At 43.1% G+C, this 15228-nt stretch overlaps 1 protein-coding gene across 2 annotated transcripts in view; it reads right to left on the reverse strand.

Annotated features, from left to right (window-relative positions):
- The window catches only part of ARNT2 (aryl hydrocarbon receptor nuclear translocator 2), a 177392-nt gene extending 165311 nt beyond the window's left edge, over window positions 1-12081 (reverse strand). For both annotated transcript variants that reach the window (XM_081290101.1, XM_081290100.1), the window contains exon 1: window positions 11882-12081. In XM_081290101.1, the coding sequence (XP_081146227.1) occupies window positions 11882-11912 (31 nt within the window). In that variant the 5' untranslated portion in view covers window positions 11913-12081. The remainder of the gene's footprint in view (window positions 1-11881) is intronic.
- Window positions 12082-15228: the final 3147 nt, after the last annotated feature.

Consider the following 15228-nt stretch of genomic DNA (forward strand, 5'->3'; position numbering starts at 1 on the left):
GTGGGCAGGCCAGGGACAGCATCCCACCCCGAGCACAGTAGCCCCTGGGCCATCAACAGAGGATCCCTCATGGTGGGCAGATTCCACCTTGGTCTGTCCAGAACATAGGGAGGGACAGCTGTCCTTGGGCAATAGGATGCTCTTCCTCTGCCAGTGAGGGCAGGCAGAAGAGGAGTGGGTGATGAAGCTGTGCAGATCTGGACTTGCAAGAAGTTAGGGCTGAAGGCCAGTTCAGTGAATGGGAAAAATATTGAGAAAGATGTCACAACCTGAGAGTAGGGAGCAGCCTGATCCAGCAAGGTTAAGGACTATTTAAAGTCCACTGATACACTTCCCAGGGCTGGGAGGAGCGGAGTAGGGACAGCAGAAGCAGGGCTCTAAGTTTCTCTCTGAAATGAGGTTGGAAGGAGGAATGTCCAGAGGGGGCAGTTGATGATGCTGCATGTGCTTGACAGCCCTGGAGTATCAAGGGCTATTTCACAAGAGAGCCCTCTCTTCAATGGCACAACTGGTTCTTTGATGCCAAAGTCAGTATAGTGCTCCACACCACTGTGAAGGTACTAAGAGAACAATTGTAATGAGGAAGGCAGCGCTTACAGAGCACCTGCTGTGTGCTAAGTCCCATCCCAAACACTGTGAATAGAACATTTAAGCCTTACTGCAACTTAGTCAGCTTTCTATAGCTATAACAAAATACTTCTAAAACTCAGGATGGGGCAGGAGAATTCTCAGAATGCAAAATTCAGCAAATCTCTGTAGGCAAATTATATCCCCTCAAATCACTAAGTCTGAAAACAAAAGGTGTTCCCCTTTTGACAAAGCAGAGTAAACTGCGCCCTTGTTTTTAAAAGAAACTTAAGGGAAGTAATAAATTAACTTTCTAAAATAAATGCAAATGCATATCTAATCCTAGAAATATACCAGAAACCAAACAGGACGAATCACAGAGTAATTACTGTTTGAATGAAGATCCAATTGTTAATTGCAATATGTTTCAGGCATTCCACACGAGCAACTTACCTGAAAAGCTTTTCAATTTCTATGTCAAGAAAGTTAGTAATTAAACACTTCAACTCTCCATTGACTTTATTAGAGATATGGTAATCTTTGCAAAGTTAGCTTATAATTATTTTACTTGTCAAATAAAGTTGATATTCAGTTTAGGAAAGTGTTAACCCTGCCATCTTAAAAAAATAAAAATAATAATCCTCAGGACCTGTACTCCCCAGAAACATGTGACATGCCTAAATATCGTGTAGAGTACCCCAAAATGAGGTGTGTCAGGCATGTAGGGAATGGCATTTGATATCACTAATCATCTGTCCTAATCACCTGTTGATGTTACCAACTGAGACACTTGCTTCCACAGGACTGTTAGAAGTAAACTTATGATACAATAGTAGTTTGTAGTATTTTTGTTTCAAAAAATTAAAATTTGCCGGGTGCGGCAGCACACGCCTGTAATTCCAGCAGCTGGGGAGGCTGATACAGGAGGATTTTTAGCTCAAAGCCAGCCTCAGCAATGGAGAAGCACTAAGCAACTCAGTGAGATCCTGTCTTTAAATAAAATACAAAAATAGGACTGGGGATGTGGCTCAGTGGTCGAGTGCCCCTGAGTTCAATCTCTGGTACCAAAAAAAAAAAAAAAAAATTAAAATTTGTTTTCTATTTTTAAAAAAGTACAGCCTCATTTTAATTGTGAGACAATATCATACAAAACCAAATGGAAATAAAAATAATTGTACTTCGACAGAAATATTAAGGTTATAAAAATATAAATATTAAGGTTATAAAAGATTTGTTTTAAAAAAAGACTATGGAATTGTTCAGAATTAAAGGAGACAACTTTATGAATCTTGTAATCCTGTATTAAATCCAAGATCAGAAAATAACTCTTTTCTTTTGTTAGAAGGAACAATTAGTGAACTATGAATAAAGTCTATGGATGAGATAGTTCTATTAGATTAATGCCAACTTCCTAATTCAGGCTACAAATTAAGGGAGAAAGTCCTTATTCTTAGGAAGTATACATTGAAGTATTTAGGGTTAAGCAAGTGCATCATATCTGCCTCGTATTCTTAAATAGTACGAAGAGGTAAATGGATACAGTCAATGTAACAACAACTAGGAAATCTAAGTAACAAGCATGTAGGCGCTCTGTGAACCATTTCTGCAACTTTTCCATAGGCCTGAAATTATCTTAGCATGAAAAAGTTCCTCCAAACAAAAAATCCTTGTCATGGACCCCCAGCTCTTCTTGTTAGTTTGGGATTTGGGGAATTTGAAAACCAATACATTGATTCATTCAGCAAATATTTATGAAGCACCACATTTATGCCAAATCTGCTCAAAGTACAGAGGAGGAGGAGGAGAGGGGAGATCCTGACTCCAGGGGCAGGAGCAATTCAGAGGTTTTGAGCAAGTCCCTATCTCTGAACTGAAAGTGGCTTTCCCTCAATGTGTCCAAGAGGAAACTCATGGTCTGTCCAGCTCCCACCAAAAAAGCCCCAAACACTCCAGATCTCACCTAGTGTTCTTTTTTTCTTTTTATTAAATTACTTATTCTAATTTGTTATATATGACGGCAGAATGCAGTTCATTTCATATTACACATATAGAGCACAAGTTTTCAAGTTACTGGTTGTATACAAAGTATTTTCACACCATTCAGAAATGGTAGCTAATGCCTGAATCAGGAACCTTGCCTCCCTCGTCTATATCCATTCCATCCCTTGTTCTATTGGTTCTGTTGGCTTTACTTCTAACTATCTCAAGGCTCCATCTACTTCTCATCCACTGCCACCTGGAACAGTCCTCCACCATCCCTTCCTTGAACTGTCAAGATGGTCATGCAACAGATTTCTCTCACCCAGCCTTCCTGCTGCCACTAAGGATACTCTTCACTCAGGTGCCAGAAAGATCTCTTCAAAATGCGCCTCTGATCACAAAACATCCCTACTCGGGCTCACTTCAATGGTTTCCTGTTGCATTAGGAAACAAAGACTCCTTTCTCTCATAATACTTATTTTAATGCTATCCTCATGCGTGTGATTATTTAATAAATGGCTGACTCTCCAACCACACAGTAAAGCTCTGTGAAAGCAGAAACCATGCCTGGGTTTGCACACCACTGTGAGCACACAGTTGGCATTCAATTAATATTTGTTTAATTAGGTGGATAGGCAATTAAAATAATTAATGTCTGGCTTGGGCCAATGAATGGAGAGTGGTGCCATTCGCTGCCACAGGGGACCTGGTGGGGGAAGGAGTAAACCAGGGAGATGCAGGCTTCCCAGAATCTGCAGGACCCTACAGACTCAGCAGGCAGCTGGAAATTGAGACCTGCTGTTTGTGATGCTGATTAGGAAAAAGCATACACACTTTAGTCCTGCAAAAAGCTGTACTTCTGAACCATTCCTTCAGCATTCTTTCTTTTCCTGCAGAAAAGAACTGGAGAGGGCCCCATTCTCTTCAGTACACCAACAGGGTCAGTCATTTGCACAAATTTGCATAAACCTGTCCCAGGGCTGCCTGCTTCCAGGACTGGCTGAACAGAGGCCACACGTAGCCAACCTGTTTGATCTACATCTTTCTAGCCCCCTAGCAGCTAGCACAGCATCCTTTGGGCAGGGACATTGGAGGAATTGAACTGGAAGTTTTCTGGTGTGAAATGCTTTCAAAAACATGGAGAACACAGCTGTGATCCTTGATCACATTCATTCATTTTATTCTTTGGGGGACTTGGAATCTATCAAGCATATCAAATTATGGCAAATGATTCCAGACTATGCCTCATTTTAAACTGCTGATGTGATAGAAACATAAATGCTGTTCTAAAAATAATAAGAAAAACTTCTTGCAGTTTTTTGTTACTTCACATTTAAATTAACTTCCATCACAGATTTTATAACTATCTCAAAAGAACCATCTTGGTTTTAAAGCTGCCATGTGTCTCTGACATGTTTCATGCAGGCCATCATCTGGATGGCACTCTGGGGTTTCTTTTCCAATTGCCACTGTCCAGAGGCCTAGAAAAAGTTTGGTCTCCATAGACAAAGCTTATTAAACACAATTCTGGAGACATGGTGGGCTGGACAATTCTTTGGAAAATCTGGCTGCTATACACAGGTGCCAGTAGCATCTATACAACTTTGAAATGACAACCAAAAATGTCTCCAGACATTGAAAATGCCCCCCACTGAGAAGCACCATGTGGACACACCTGTGTGGCCCCTGGGCCAGCTTTCTCAGATGCCCTACTACCTGCCACAGTGATCTATTTAATATAAAAAGGGAATACCATTCTATATAGCTGTGACTCTATAAATTAAAAATTAGATTAACTTTAGGCTTCCTGTTGATTATAAGATCATATATTGCTGTTTTTTTTTTTTTTTTCCAGGAAGTCATGTACCTATCCTAGATACCTTCAGTCATTTAACAATTCCATGGCTTTCTTACTTAACTGCTATTAGGGCAATATGAAGGTCCAAACAAACAGTTAGGAAATTGCTTCACTCACCTGGCAGAAAGGCTCTGATGGGCAAAATGACTCACCACAGGGTTCCATGAATGTCTGGTGTGAGGAAGACCACCCTCTTCTCTGATCCCGTCTCCTTCACTTAGCCATCAGCAAGGCCATTAGCCAGTCTGCTTCTCGGATACACCCAAAGGCCCTGAATCTACTCAAAGTTCAGTTTCAACTCAGGTCAACTCCTCTGGTGCTACCCACCCTGGACATGTCATCCGGACTCCTCCCTGGCTGTCTTACTTTCTAGTCTTTCTTCTGTTGCCCGTACCTGGAAGGAAAGGTGCCCAGGTCCACTTGCAGCTACTCCCTACTGTTTAAAAGCAAAGGAGAAAAGCAGGGATAAGCAAACCCCAAACAAGCACATTCATCATCTTTTATTATAGCTCCTGAATCTGCATTGGAAACAGGAATAACTACCACGATCTGTCTAATGGCACAAAATGCAGATAGGAAGGACAAGAAATCCCTCAGTCTAGGCTTTCCAAGCCCTGGGGACTTGTCAGCCAAGCTGGTCGGAAATCTGTAGTTCAATACAGGAGGAGACATAAACAACAAACAGTGGTCAAAGCTTTTTGGGTGAGTTAGTGACACTGGCATTAGGAAGCAGCACAGTGAATATGGAACATGAAACTGAGTTTAACCAATTATGAACTGACACTCAAGTCAGTATTCTTGATAGGCTCTTCCATTAATGAAGAGGAGAGAGTAATGAAAATATGTTTAAAACAATTCAGCAATGTATACATATGTGTGTGATATTTAGAAAAATATCTTCAGGACATATACAAAAATGTGAGGGAGGTGAAACTATCTTAGAACTTTTGCATATTTTCCAAATTTTTTACATCAAAGTGTATGTCCACTGTACTCAGTGGTAGTGTTGAAGGGAGAAGGTCACTCCTCAGCAGGGCTAGCATAGCCTGCTTTGCACTGCCCACTTTGAAGACACAGCCACACCTGTAAAGGATGGCCAGTGTTTCCACACAGCACATAAAGGCAAGAACTACCTACTTGTAAACATTTGGACATTTTTATCAATTTGTCTTGAAATGGTCAAACTATTCCAGTGTTGGCAGCTACAGAGGTGCTGTTTTCTGCAAAGGGCCTCAGTTTCCAACTCCAGACCTGCTTGGTTCAACCAAATGGCAGTGAATATACCATCTGATCTTGCTGCTGCCTCCCAAGTCCCAGGCCACTATCTCTGTACAATGGCTACATCTAAAGCCAGCATGCAGTCTGCCCCATCTATAGCTACTGGTAACTAAGCCACCATGGAGGACCTCTTCCTAGTGAACCTTAGTGGGATGTTAACAAGGACCTTTACCTAAGTGACTTTCCGTCCTCCTGGGGAGATTTATAAAGTCTATGTGCCTCCAAGGCTCCCCAGCTTTAGAAAGTTCAAAGAATGGTTTGAGAAGATTTTTCAGATCAAAATCAGTTTCTACAAATTAAAGTCAGAATCTAAATCAAGTCAGCTCTGGCCTATTCTGTTACAGAGACCCACAAATATAGAATGTATGCTTCCTTTCCTCAAGACATGTAGTTGAAGATAATCACATTTGAAAATATGAGACAATTCTCTAGAATCCTACATTCATCCGTTAATAAAACCTTACTGGGGTCTGCCATGGGGAAGGCGATCCGTCAGGTACTGGAGCTGCCACAGCAATGTGGCCTCCCTTCCCTTATGAGTTTCCATCAGGCAGGGACATAGGCATCCATCCATCAAACAACTTCACAATCTACCACTTAGTTCCAGGCAAGGGGAAGTGCTCCAAGTGTTCCAAGACAAAGTACAGCCCTATAGGGCTCTGGCAGGAAGCATTCTAAGCACACTCTACCTGAATAAAGGCACCAAGACAGGTTTCCCTAATGCAATAAGAATTTACACTGAGACCAGGAGGGGAAAATGGAATTGGACAGGAAAATGGTTAGGTATGAGGAGGGGTAGGGAGTAAGGAAGGAAAGTCAGGGGAGTATTTAATCATTCCAAGGACACAGCACAAGCAAAAGCCCTCCAGTGGGAGGGAGCTTGACAAGAAATGGGAAATAATTTTTATTCATGGAACAAAAAGTTCTGTGTGAAAACCTAGTTCAATAGCCAGACCTGCTCCACAAAATTGCCCACCAAATCCTACTGGAAAATTTCATGGCCTCCCAAGCAGCACATTTCACTTCTTGGCGACTCTGAGTAAGCATGTTCCTTTCTTACATTACAAACCAGCACAAGTCTGTATACGTGTATGAGTGTATTAATGGCTCTGAAAAAAATGCAGAAATAATCTCCCTATGACCTTGTGTCCTAGTGAATCTCAAGAAAGGCAGATTATAAAGCAGTAAACAGAAGTACTATTTGGGAACTAAGGTATTTGGCTTAAATATCCTACAATCTGTGACCCAATTTACCCCCGCACAATATTTTACTGATTTCAAGACGCACATTTTTTAGTATCACTGAAATTGAAAAGTGTTTTTAAACACTGCAAAAGAGTTGACTTGGTAGCAGTTTCTTATAAGAAAAAAAGCAAAATAATGTTGCATTTTGCAATGCATCGGCTTGTAGATTCAATGAAAACTGTATTTAGAGAAGTCAGATTGAATTCCCTGTTGAGCTAGTTTGGGTGCTCTAATTCCACATAAGGCAGGACAGCTTGCAGGCACAGCATGGGTCTCTTAACAGCTCTAAATCCACCTCTTTCTTGGGTGACCTGCTGGGTCTCCAAGAGCACTGAGGAGACATCCACTTGATAGTACCATCTACTTTCACAAATCTGTCCATCTCCTGCCTGACTGCCAGCTCAAAACGACTCTTCCTAAAATTTCCAGGAAATAGAAATTTTAGGCCAAAATATCTCTACAAAAGGCTTATTTTTGGATTACTGTGTGGGAGCAGGGATATATGGGATGGTAACAAGTTACCTGGTAACAAGACTTTGTCTGGGTCCCTGTTACAATATAGCCATACCTAGTCAACATTCATTTCATTCTATTTTTTTTTTCTAACTAGAAAGTTGATCTACTTATGCCTACTCTATTAGGCTCAGAACTTTCCAAGGTCAAGAAAATTCTTGCTATCTTTGCATTACTCTGCATCCTACAGAGTGCTTGGCACATCAAAGATATCCAATGTGTTGTTCAATCATTCCAAACATCCCTCCATCTAAAGTACTCTGCCCTGAGAATCTTCCTGTACTATATAATCAATTCCAATTTAAAATGTCAAAGACCAGAAGCCTAAAGGGTAGGAGAGTATAAAAAAAGACTCCAGAAAAAAAGTGAACCTCTAAGTCTATTCTGCAAATACTAATTTCAGACACTGTCTGGATAATGCATAACTCCTAATGACTACTAATCTGAATGTGTACCTGTTTCCTTCATACTTAAATTATGAAAGATTACGATAAAACAATGGCACTGGGAAAAGTCTCCTTCTTAATTGTGCCATGTCAGCTGTAGATATCCTTTCATGCATGTAACTAATTCAAACCTTCACTATTTCATTTAAGTCAGATATGCTTAAATATCATCCAAGAAGATAGCAAAACAAATAATGCACAAGCATGCCCCTCCCTCAACTCCACAATTCCATTCTCTAATCCAGAGAATGTCATCCCTGGCCAGACAAATAGAGAGGACCTGAACAGACACTTCTCAGAAGAGGACATACAATCAATCAACAAATATATGAAAAAAATGTTCATCATCTCTAGCAATTAAAGAAATGCAAATCAAAACTACTCTAAGATATCATCTCACTCCAGTCAGAATGGCAGCTATTATGAAGACAAACAAGAATAAGTGTTGGTGAGGATGTGGGACATTGCTGGTGGGACTGCAAATTGGTGCAGCCAATATGGAAAGCAGTATGGAGATTTCTTGGAAAACTGGGAATGAAACCACCATTTGACCCAGCTACCCCTCTCCTCTGTCTATTCTCAAAGGACTTAAAAACGGCGTACTACAGGGACACAGCCACATCAATGTTTATAACAGCACAATTCACAATAGCTAAACTGTGGAACCAACCTAGATGCCCTTCAATAGATGAATGGATTAAAAAAATGTGGCTTATAGTCCACAATGGAATATTACTCATCAATAAAAGAGAATAAAATCATGGCATTTGCAGGTAAATGAATGGCATTGGAGAAGATAATGCTAAGTGAAGTTAGCCAATCCCCCCAAAACAAATGCTGAATGTTTCCTCTGATATAAGGAGGGTGATTCATAGTGGGGTAGGGAGGGGGAACATGAGTGCAATAGACAGACTCTAGATAGGGCAGAGGGGTGGGAGGGGAAGGGAGGGGGCAGGGAGTTACAAGGATGGTGGAATGTGATAGACATCATTATCCAAAGTACATGTATGAAGACACGAATTGGTGTGAACATACTTTGTATACAACCAGAGATATGAAAAATTGTGCTGTATATGTATAATAAGAATTGTAATGCATTTTGCTGTCATTTATTTTTTAAAAAATCAATTAAAAATTTTAAAAAAATAACAGCCAATACAACAATATCAGTGACCAGTGTAAAGACTGGAAATGACACAGAAGTATGGAAGTGTCATGAGCCACAGGAGGCAAGAAATGCACCCAGGACTTTCAGTGGCAGGAGCCATGAAAATACCTGGGAGTCAGGCCCTTCTTTCTTCAGAGAATTCTTCTCCCCTAGAGTAACAAGGAGTATTCTTACCCAAGTCCTAAACAGGAGACCTATAAAGAGCAGATTAAAGTGGGTTTGAACGTGGATCATATCAACTTAGTAACATGAGAGGGTGAAGACTCCAACTTCATTTGACATCACCAAGGCTCTAGAGGGTCCTCACTACATCACATAATAGTGTCACTGTAAATGGTACTCAGTGGTCAACTGAAAAACAAGGAGCAAGTGAGTGGATGTGGGGAGGCAGCCACTGTACCCTAAACACAAAATAGGAATAAATCCTGCTATCTCCTAGTCCATTTAGCTGTGTTTACCAAGCTCTTACTCAGTGCAAAGGAACAACATCTAAAGAGAGGGGGGAGGCAGGAGGAAGAGGCAACAGTCAAAAATTCTGTAACTTTTTCTCATGAGATGGGCTCAAGGGCCACGCCTCTATTTGTTGTAAATGGTTCGTAGAATCTGAAATCTCTCTCTTTAGCTTGAATCTCTGGTTATATCCATTAAACTAAACCTTTCCCTTAAAGAAGCTAGAGATGTATATGGGGGAAGAACAATGTATCCGCACAGATCTGCATGCTACCATGGGTACCACTAAGAGAACTGATGATGGATAACAGAAAGGGTAGCCACCTCAAGGAAAGCTCTTTTGAGACATTCTCGCCATGCTCAAGATCTCTGCTGTCAACAGAGAAAAGACCCAGAGAGTTCTATCACACTAATCAGGAATTTACAACAGCACAAATGAGACCTTGTGGCTGTACCAAATTCCCCAGAGCCAGAGGCACAGGCACTACATGCTCAACACCATTAAGACAGGCGACTGCCCATCTTATGTTGATCTTGGGATTTTTAATAGATAAAACAGTTTTCAGTGGTGATGTAATGGGACATGAATTATGTGAATTGCCTGGAATTTTATTCCTTTTCCCAATATAAACCCATACTTGGCTAAAATATCTTCATTTAACTTTCTTTGCTTTTTCTAATTTCATTATATTTAAATCTTAATTTTCTATTGATTTCTAAGTAGCTGAATGGTCTGAAATTGCTTCAATGACAAACAAACTGGCATTGGTTTTTATACAAACCATCTTCCCACTCAGTGTTCTAAACAGGGAACTCTTTGTCTGTTTTTTTAGGACTCCCTATTTCTGTTAATGGGCCTCCTTCCTTTTAATTACACAGTGTCTCCTTGGTTCCTCCTCTGCCATTATTCCAATATAATCAGCATCAAGTCTGAACTCCTTTACCTACTCAATGGTGCTTTCCTTCCTCTCTGTTCAAGCCACTTCTGCTAAGTCTGACCTCCTCATGCTTCACTGAAACCTGGCTTCCCCGCCTCCAGTCTGGTTACCTTATTTCTATGTTACTTAGACATAGCTGACAAATTAACCTGGGGGGAAAAAAAAAAGCAGGGATCATGAGACTTCCCTGTTCAATACCATTAAGAACTCTCTCTCAACGTGGGGGAAGTCCATAGTTCTTAGCCTCACCACACAGCTCAATATTAAATCTTTCTGTTCTCCTTAAATCCCCAGTGCACCAGCCACTCACTGACCTCCACTCATGCTTACATCCAGGCCATCATAACTCATGCCTGCAATTTCCCTCAGTCCCAAGCTCTGTATAGCCAAACTTCACATTTTAGATGGACAGTTTAATTGCAGTCTAATCCCCCAAACCTTCCTTGACCACCACAGATGGAAGTGATCCCTCACTCCTCTTTGATGACACTTCTCTCTGCTAAGCAATGTGCTTGTTCATCCCTGTGGTCTCATAAACTCCCTCAACTGGGACTTTCCTGAAGGCTGACCTCTGTGATTGTCCCTGTGGGGACCTAGTGACCTACCAGGCCCACAGCAGTCATTACTCAACACCCAAAACTTTGCTGCTATCTCAGTGTCCCATTCTCAGACATCCTGCAGCCAGTACTGCTCAGACCATAGGAAACTTTCTCAACGAAAACAGAATTTCCATGCCACAATTCCGAAACAGGTAAATATTCCCCCTTAATCATGATTATTTTCTTTTTTTAAATCACAAAAAGGAGCACACTTGTTACAGGATTACGGCTGTAGAAGGCAGATGATGACCTGGACAGGAGCAGGTATGCTCCACGCTACATTATTACAGGCTGGGATTTTCGTGCCCAGGAACGATTCACATACACAGTGGCCAGTTGTAAAAGGCGCAAAGGACCGGCGCTTGGTGGGGCGGGGCAGGCAGGGGAGAATCCCGGGAGTTCTACCCTGTTGAATCCCGGATCCAAACTTTTCCCTCTGACAGCGCGGTACCAGGCACCCGCCGGGACCCGCTGCAGACGCTACACGACCAGAGTCAGAACCGGAAGAGAAAAACGCGTGGGATGGGGAAGGCAAAGGTGACTGTTTGAGGAACTGCTAGAGCTTCGGGGATGGCCCTTCGTGTTCCGGAGAAAGCGAACAAGCGTCGCGCTATTCAGGGGTGCCGGCCGGTGCCAGGCGAGAACTAGGATGGGGCAGAAAGCAGGATGGAGATGCTGGTGCTGATGCTGAGGCTGCCGCACCGAGTGACAGCCTTTCCCCCACCCACCCGGGCTGCGCGCCTGGCTTTGCGGCCCCTGGACCCCCAGTGCGCTCCAGCCCATTCCGGCCCGGACAGGCCCTGAGGGCTGCGCAGTCTGGGGCCGCGGCCGCTACTCACCCGGAGGGTTGACCGCCGCCGGGGTTGCCATCTTGCTGGGAGGATCGGCGCGCGCGGAGCGCGCAGCGGGGACCAGCGCAGGCCAGCGCCGCGGCCACACAAAGGACGGCGCGGGCGGGCGCCGCTCCCCCACGCTTCCCGCTGCCGCGGCCCGCCGCCCCCGCCTCTATCTGCTCCTCCTCCCTGCGCGGCCTCCTCCTCCCGGTTCAGCCTTTGTCGCGCGGCGGGGAGCGCCCTGCCGGGCTCCCGGGTCCGAGACGTAGCACCGCGAGACTTGGGGCTGTCGGCAACTGGACCCCCCAGGTTGGGGCCGCTGACCAGCATGGAGCCCCTCAGGCCCGCGCAGTACTGGGGCTGCCCAGGCTGGGGGTTGCTGGTATACACCTCTTTTTCGTACCCGCTCAGCCTAGGTTATCCCCCACGCCCACCCTCCAGGTGTTCCGGACGCATCACTGAGAGGCGCTGTCTTTTCTGGGGGCCCGGGCAGGGTGGGTGAGGGGTAAATCCATTTAGATTCAGAGGGAAACCGGTCCTTAGAGATGGCCACGAGAAACAAAGGCGCCCCAGTACTGCCCACTTAGCATGCCAGGGCCGCTCGGCTTGAATCCCAAGGCCAGGGACGCCGCCGTCCCAGTGCCGAAGGGAGTCGCCGGGCGCCCAGAAATTCCTACACCCCCACCCCCACCACCGCACTTCTAGGCCACCAGTGCACGCAGCAGCAAAGGGCACTCAGCAGACACCCAGGCACAGGCAGCGGGCCCAGAAAATTGAGAATGGCTTGGCTTTGAGTAAGTCGCTCAGTTCTGCTCCCCTTGCTGTGGTGACTGTCATTGTTTATTTCTTGAGGTCCTTGAAAGAGCCTTATTTACACTGCAAATTGAGAATTTAAAAAGATTTTTAAACAGTTTTATCTGCATATATTGGTGAAGGTAGGGTGTAGGGAACTTGGAAGGGTTGTTTTCTACTGGCCACTAGGATCTCTGAGAGAGATCAAGACTTATAGAAATGACACCACCACGGTAGGTGCCCTATAAAGCTGAGATGGAAAAATGAATACAGCCTCAGGTAAGAGCCCAGAGGAGCAAGATGGTTCCTAAACATAGACACGTTTACAAAAATATCACACTACCTTAAGTCTTTGCAAAGAAGCATTTGAGGAAATAGAGAATGCTTGAAATGTATTTCCAAATAAACACTCTTTGGGGAGTTATTTGTCACTTTTGGTCTAATAGTTTCAGTTTGACAAATGTTGAGTTCTGCTGTGTACTAGACTCAAAGCTGGGTGTTGGGCATGCAGGGGATGAAACAAGGCATCTGCACTCAAAAGACAGCTGCTTGGAGGCTGAGACAGAGTCCCTGGATACACATCTCCAGCCACTGGTCACTGCCAAATGAGCTAGAGCAATGGAGGCCCTAGCAATTGGAGAAAATGAGTATAGTATAGAAAGAGAAGACATTTCAAGAGAAAAGTGAAGCATTGTGCATTCAGGCCAAAAAAGAGAGGCTAAGGTCAATCTGGATATCAGCTGGGCTATAACTCCATCCCACATTAAAGTATACTTCTCTGATTCTCCTAGCACCAACCAAAGAAGAACTCTGCATCTCTTGTCCATGTCCCCAAAGCAACACATTAATAGCTATGTGTGCTTAGTTAATGCACAATATATACTTGAATGAAGGTTTCTTAAGAGGAAGTTCCCTTTGCTCACTCATCAAACAAGGTAGAACTCCATCTCAGGTGTTTCTGCTATTCAGAGTGCCTTCTTGGCCCTATGTCTCACAGGCAATCTACCCCTGGCAGCCTATTTATAATCACAGCACCAGTATCACTGCAGCTGTCTCCTACCAAGTTCTTTGCCTTTTCCAGCTTGCTTTCTTTCTTAAAATATATATATATATATATATATTTTTTTTTTATCTACTTTTTTTTTTTTAATGTGGTGCTGAGGATCAAACCTAGGGCCTCATGCATGCGAGGCAACCTATCTACCCTGGCCCCCTTCTCTGGCTTTCTACTTCCTTAAAAACTGAGCAAGTTCCCCTTCTTGGCATTTATATATCCATTTAGCAAGCATTGCAGCCACTACCTGTGGCTAATTTTGTTTCCAATATGTTTCTAATATTCTCCCTCAAAAATAAAATTGCAGTTGGTATGACTATTACACACATACATCTAGCCATGCATGTTTGTTGACAAGTCTTACTTTCCTCTGACCATTTTTCTAAACCCTACTGTCTAAATATCTTTGATACTGAATCTTTCACAAGCCACCTTTTACTTGTTCACTGCAATAAAAGACAGCAGGTAGACAACTGCTAGAAATGGGAACACTTTCCATAGTCAGTGTAAGTCTGTTGCATGTTGTAGTTTTGGGTAAATAATGAATATGTTTGAATTTCACAAGGAAGAGTCACTTTCATCTTTTCCACATCACTGAACCTCAGAGGCAGAAAGGACCTTTGCCTTCACCCAATTCAGTTTCCCTAGAGTTTGCAAAGTAGGAAACAAACTCAGGGTAAAGAGGTGACTTTCTCAAGGTCATGTAGCTCATACCACAGATAAGACTTAGAACTGAGTCACTCAAAGTGCTGGGGTTTGGAGACTGGGATGTTGTGGTGTGGTGTGGGGAGCAATGGAAAAGTGGTAGAGAAATAGATGATTTGGGCCCTGGCCCACCTCCTCTCTTGTCTCCCAGTATTAAATAGGCTAAATGCTCAGAAACATTGATTGTGGATGAAAGGCCCCCTCGTAAGTAAACAGTCTGAAATGGAGCGGTTAGGCATTGTTGAATACTGAGTGGCGTTTACACAATACAGTGGTCTCCTGCTAATTATGAGAGTTAGTAGACTGTGACCAGTTAACAGGCTTAGGAATTCCACTCAACCTTTAAACAACCTAGAACTCTTTTAAATTCCAAAGAAGACTGTTGAATTTAAGGCTGAGATTTACATTTAAAAAAAAAAACAAAACACTGAGAAACAACCCAGAAATGATCAGGGTTGACCTACCACCTGCTATTAAACACCAAAGTCCCCAAGCCTTTCTCCCCAGGCCTTTAAACTTGGTGAGAGAAAGTAGTCACCCCCATTCTACTTCATATCCTTAACACTGGAGACAAAGAATTTCTGTGTATAAAATGTAATGGTTCTGGCTGGATCTGTAGCTCAGCCACAGAGTGCTTGCCCAGATGTGTGAGGCACTGGGTTCAATCCTCAGTACCACATAAAAATAAACATAAAATAAAGGCATTGTGTCCATCTACAACTATGAATTTTTTTCTTTAAAATAATGTAATGATTCAAGGGATTTTTATCTCTTTTTAACTTCACTTTAAAATGGCAGGAGA

The sequence above is a fragment of the Spermophilus citellus genome (assembly GCF_964194105.1).
Source record: "Spermophilus citellus genome assembly, chromosome: 4".
Lineage (NCBI taxonomy): Eukaryota > Metazoa > Chordata > Mammalia > Rodentia > Sciuridae > Spermophilus > Spermophilus citellus.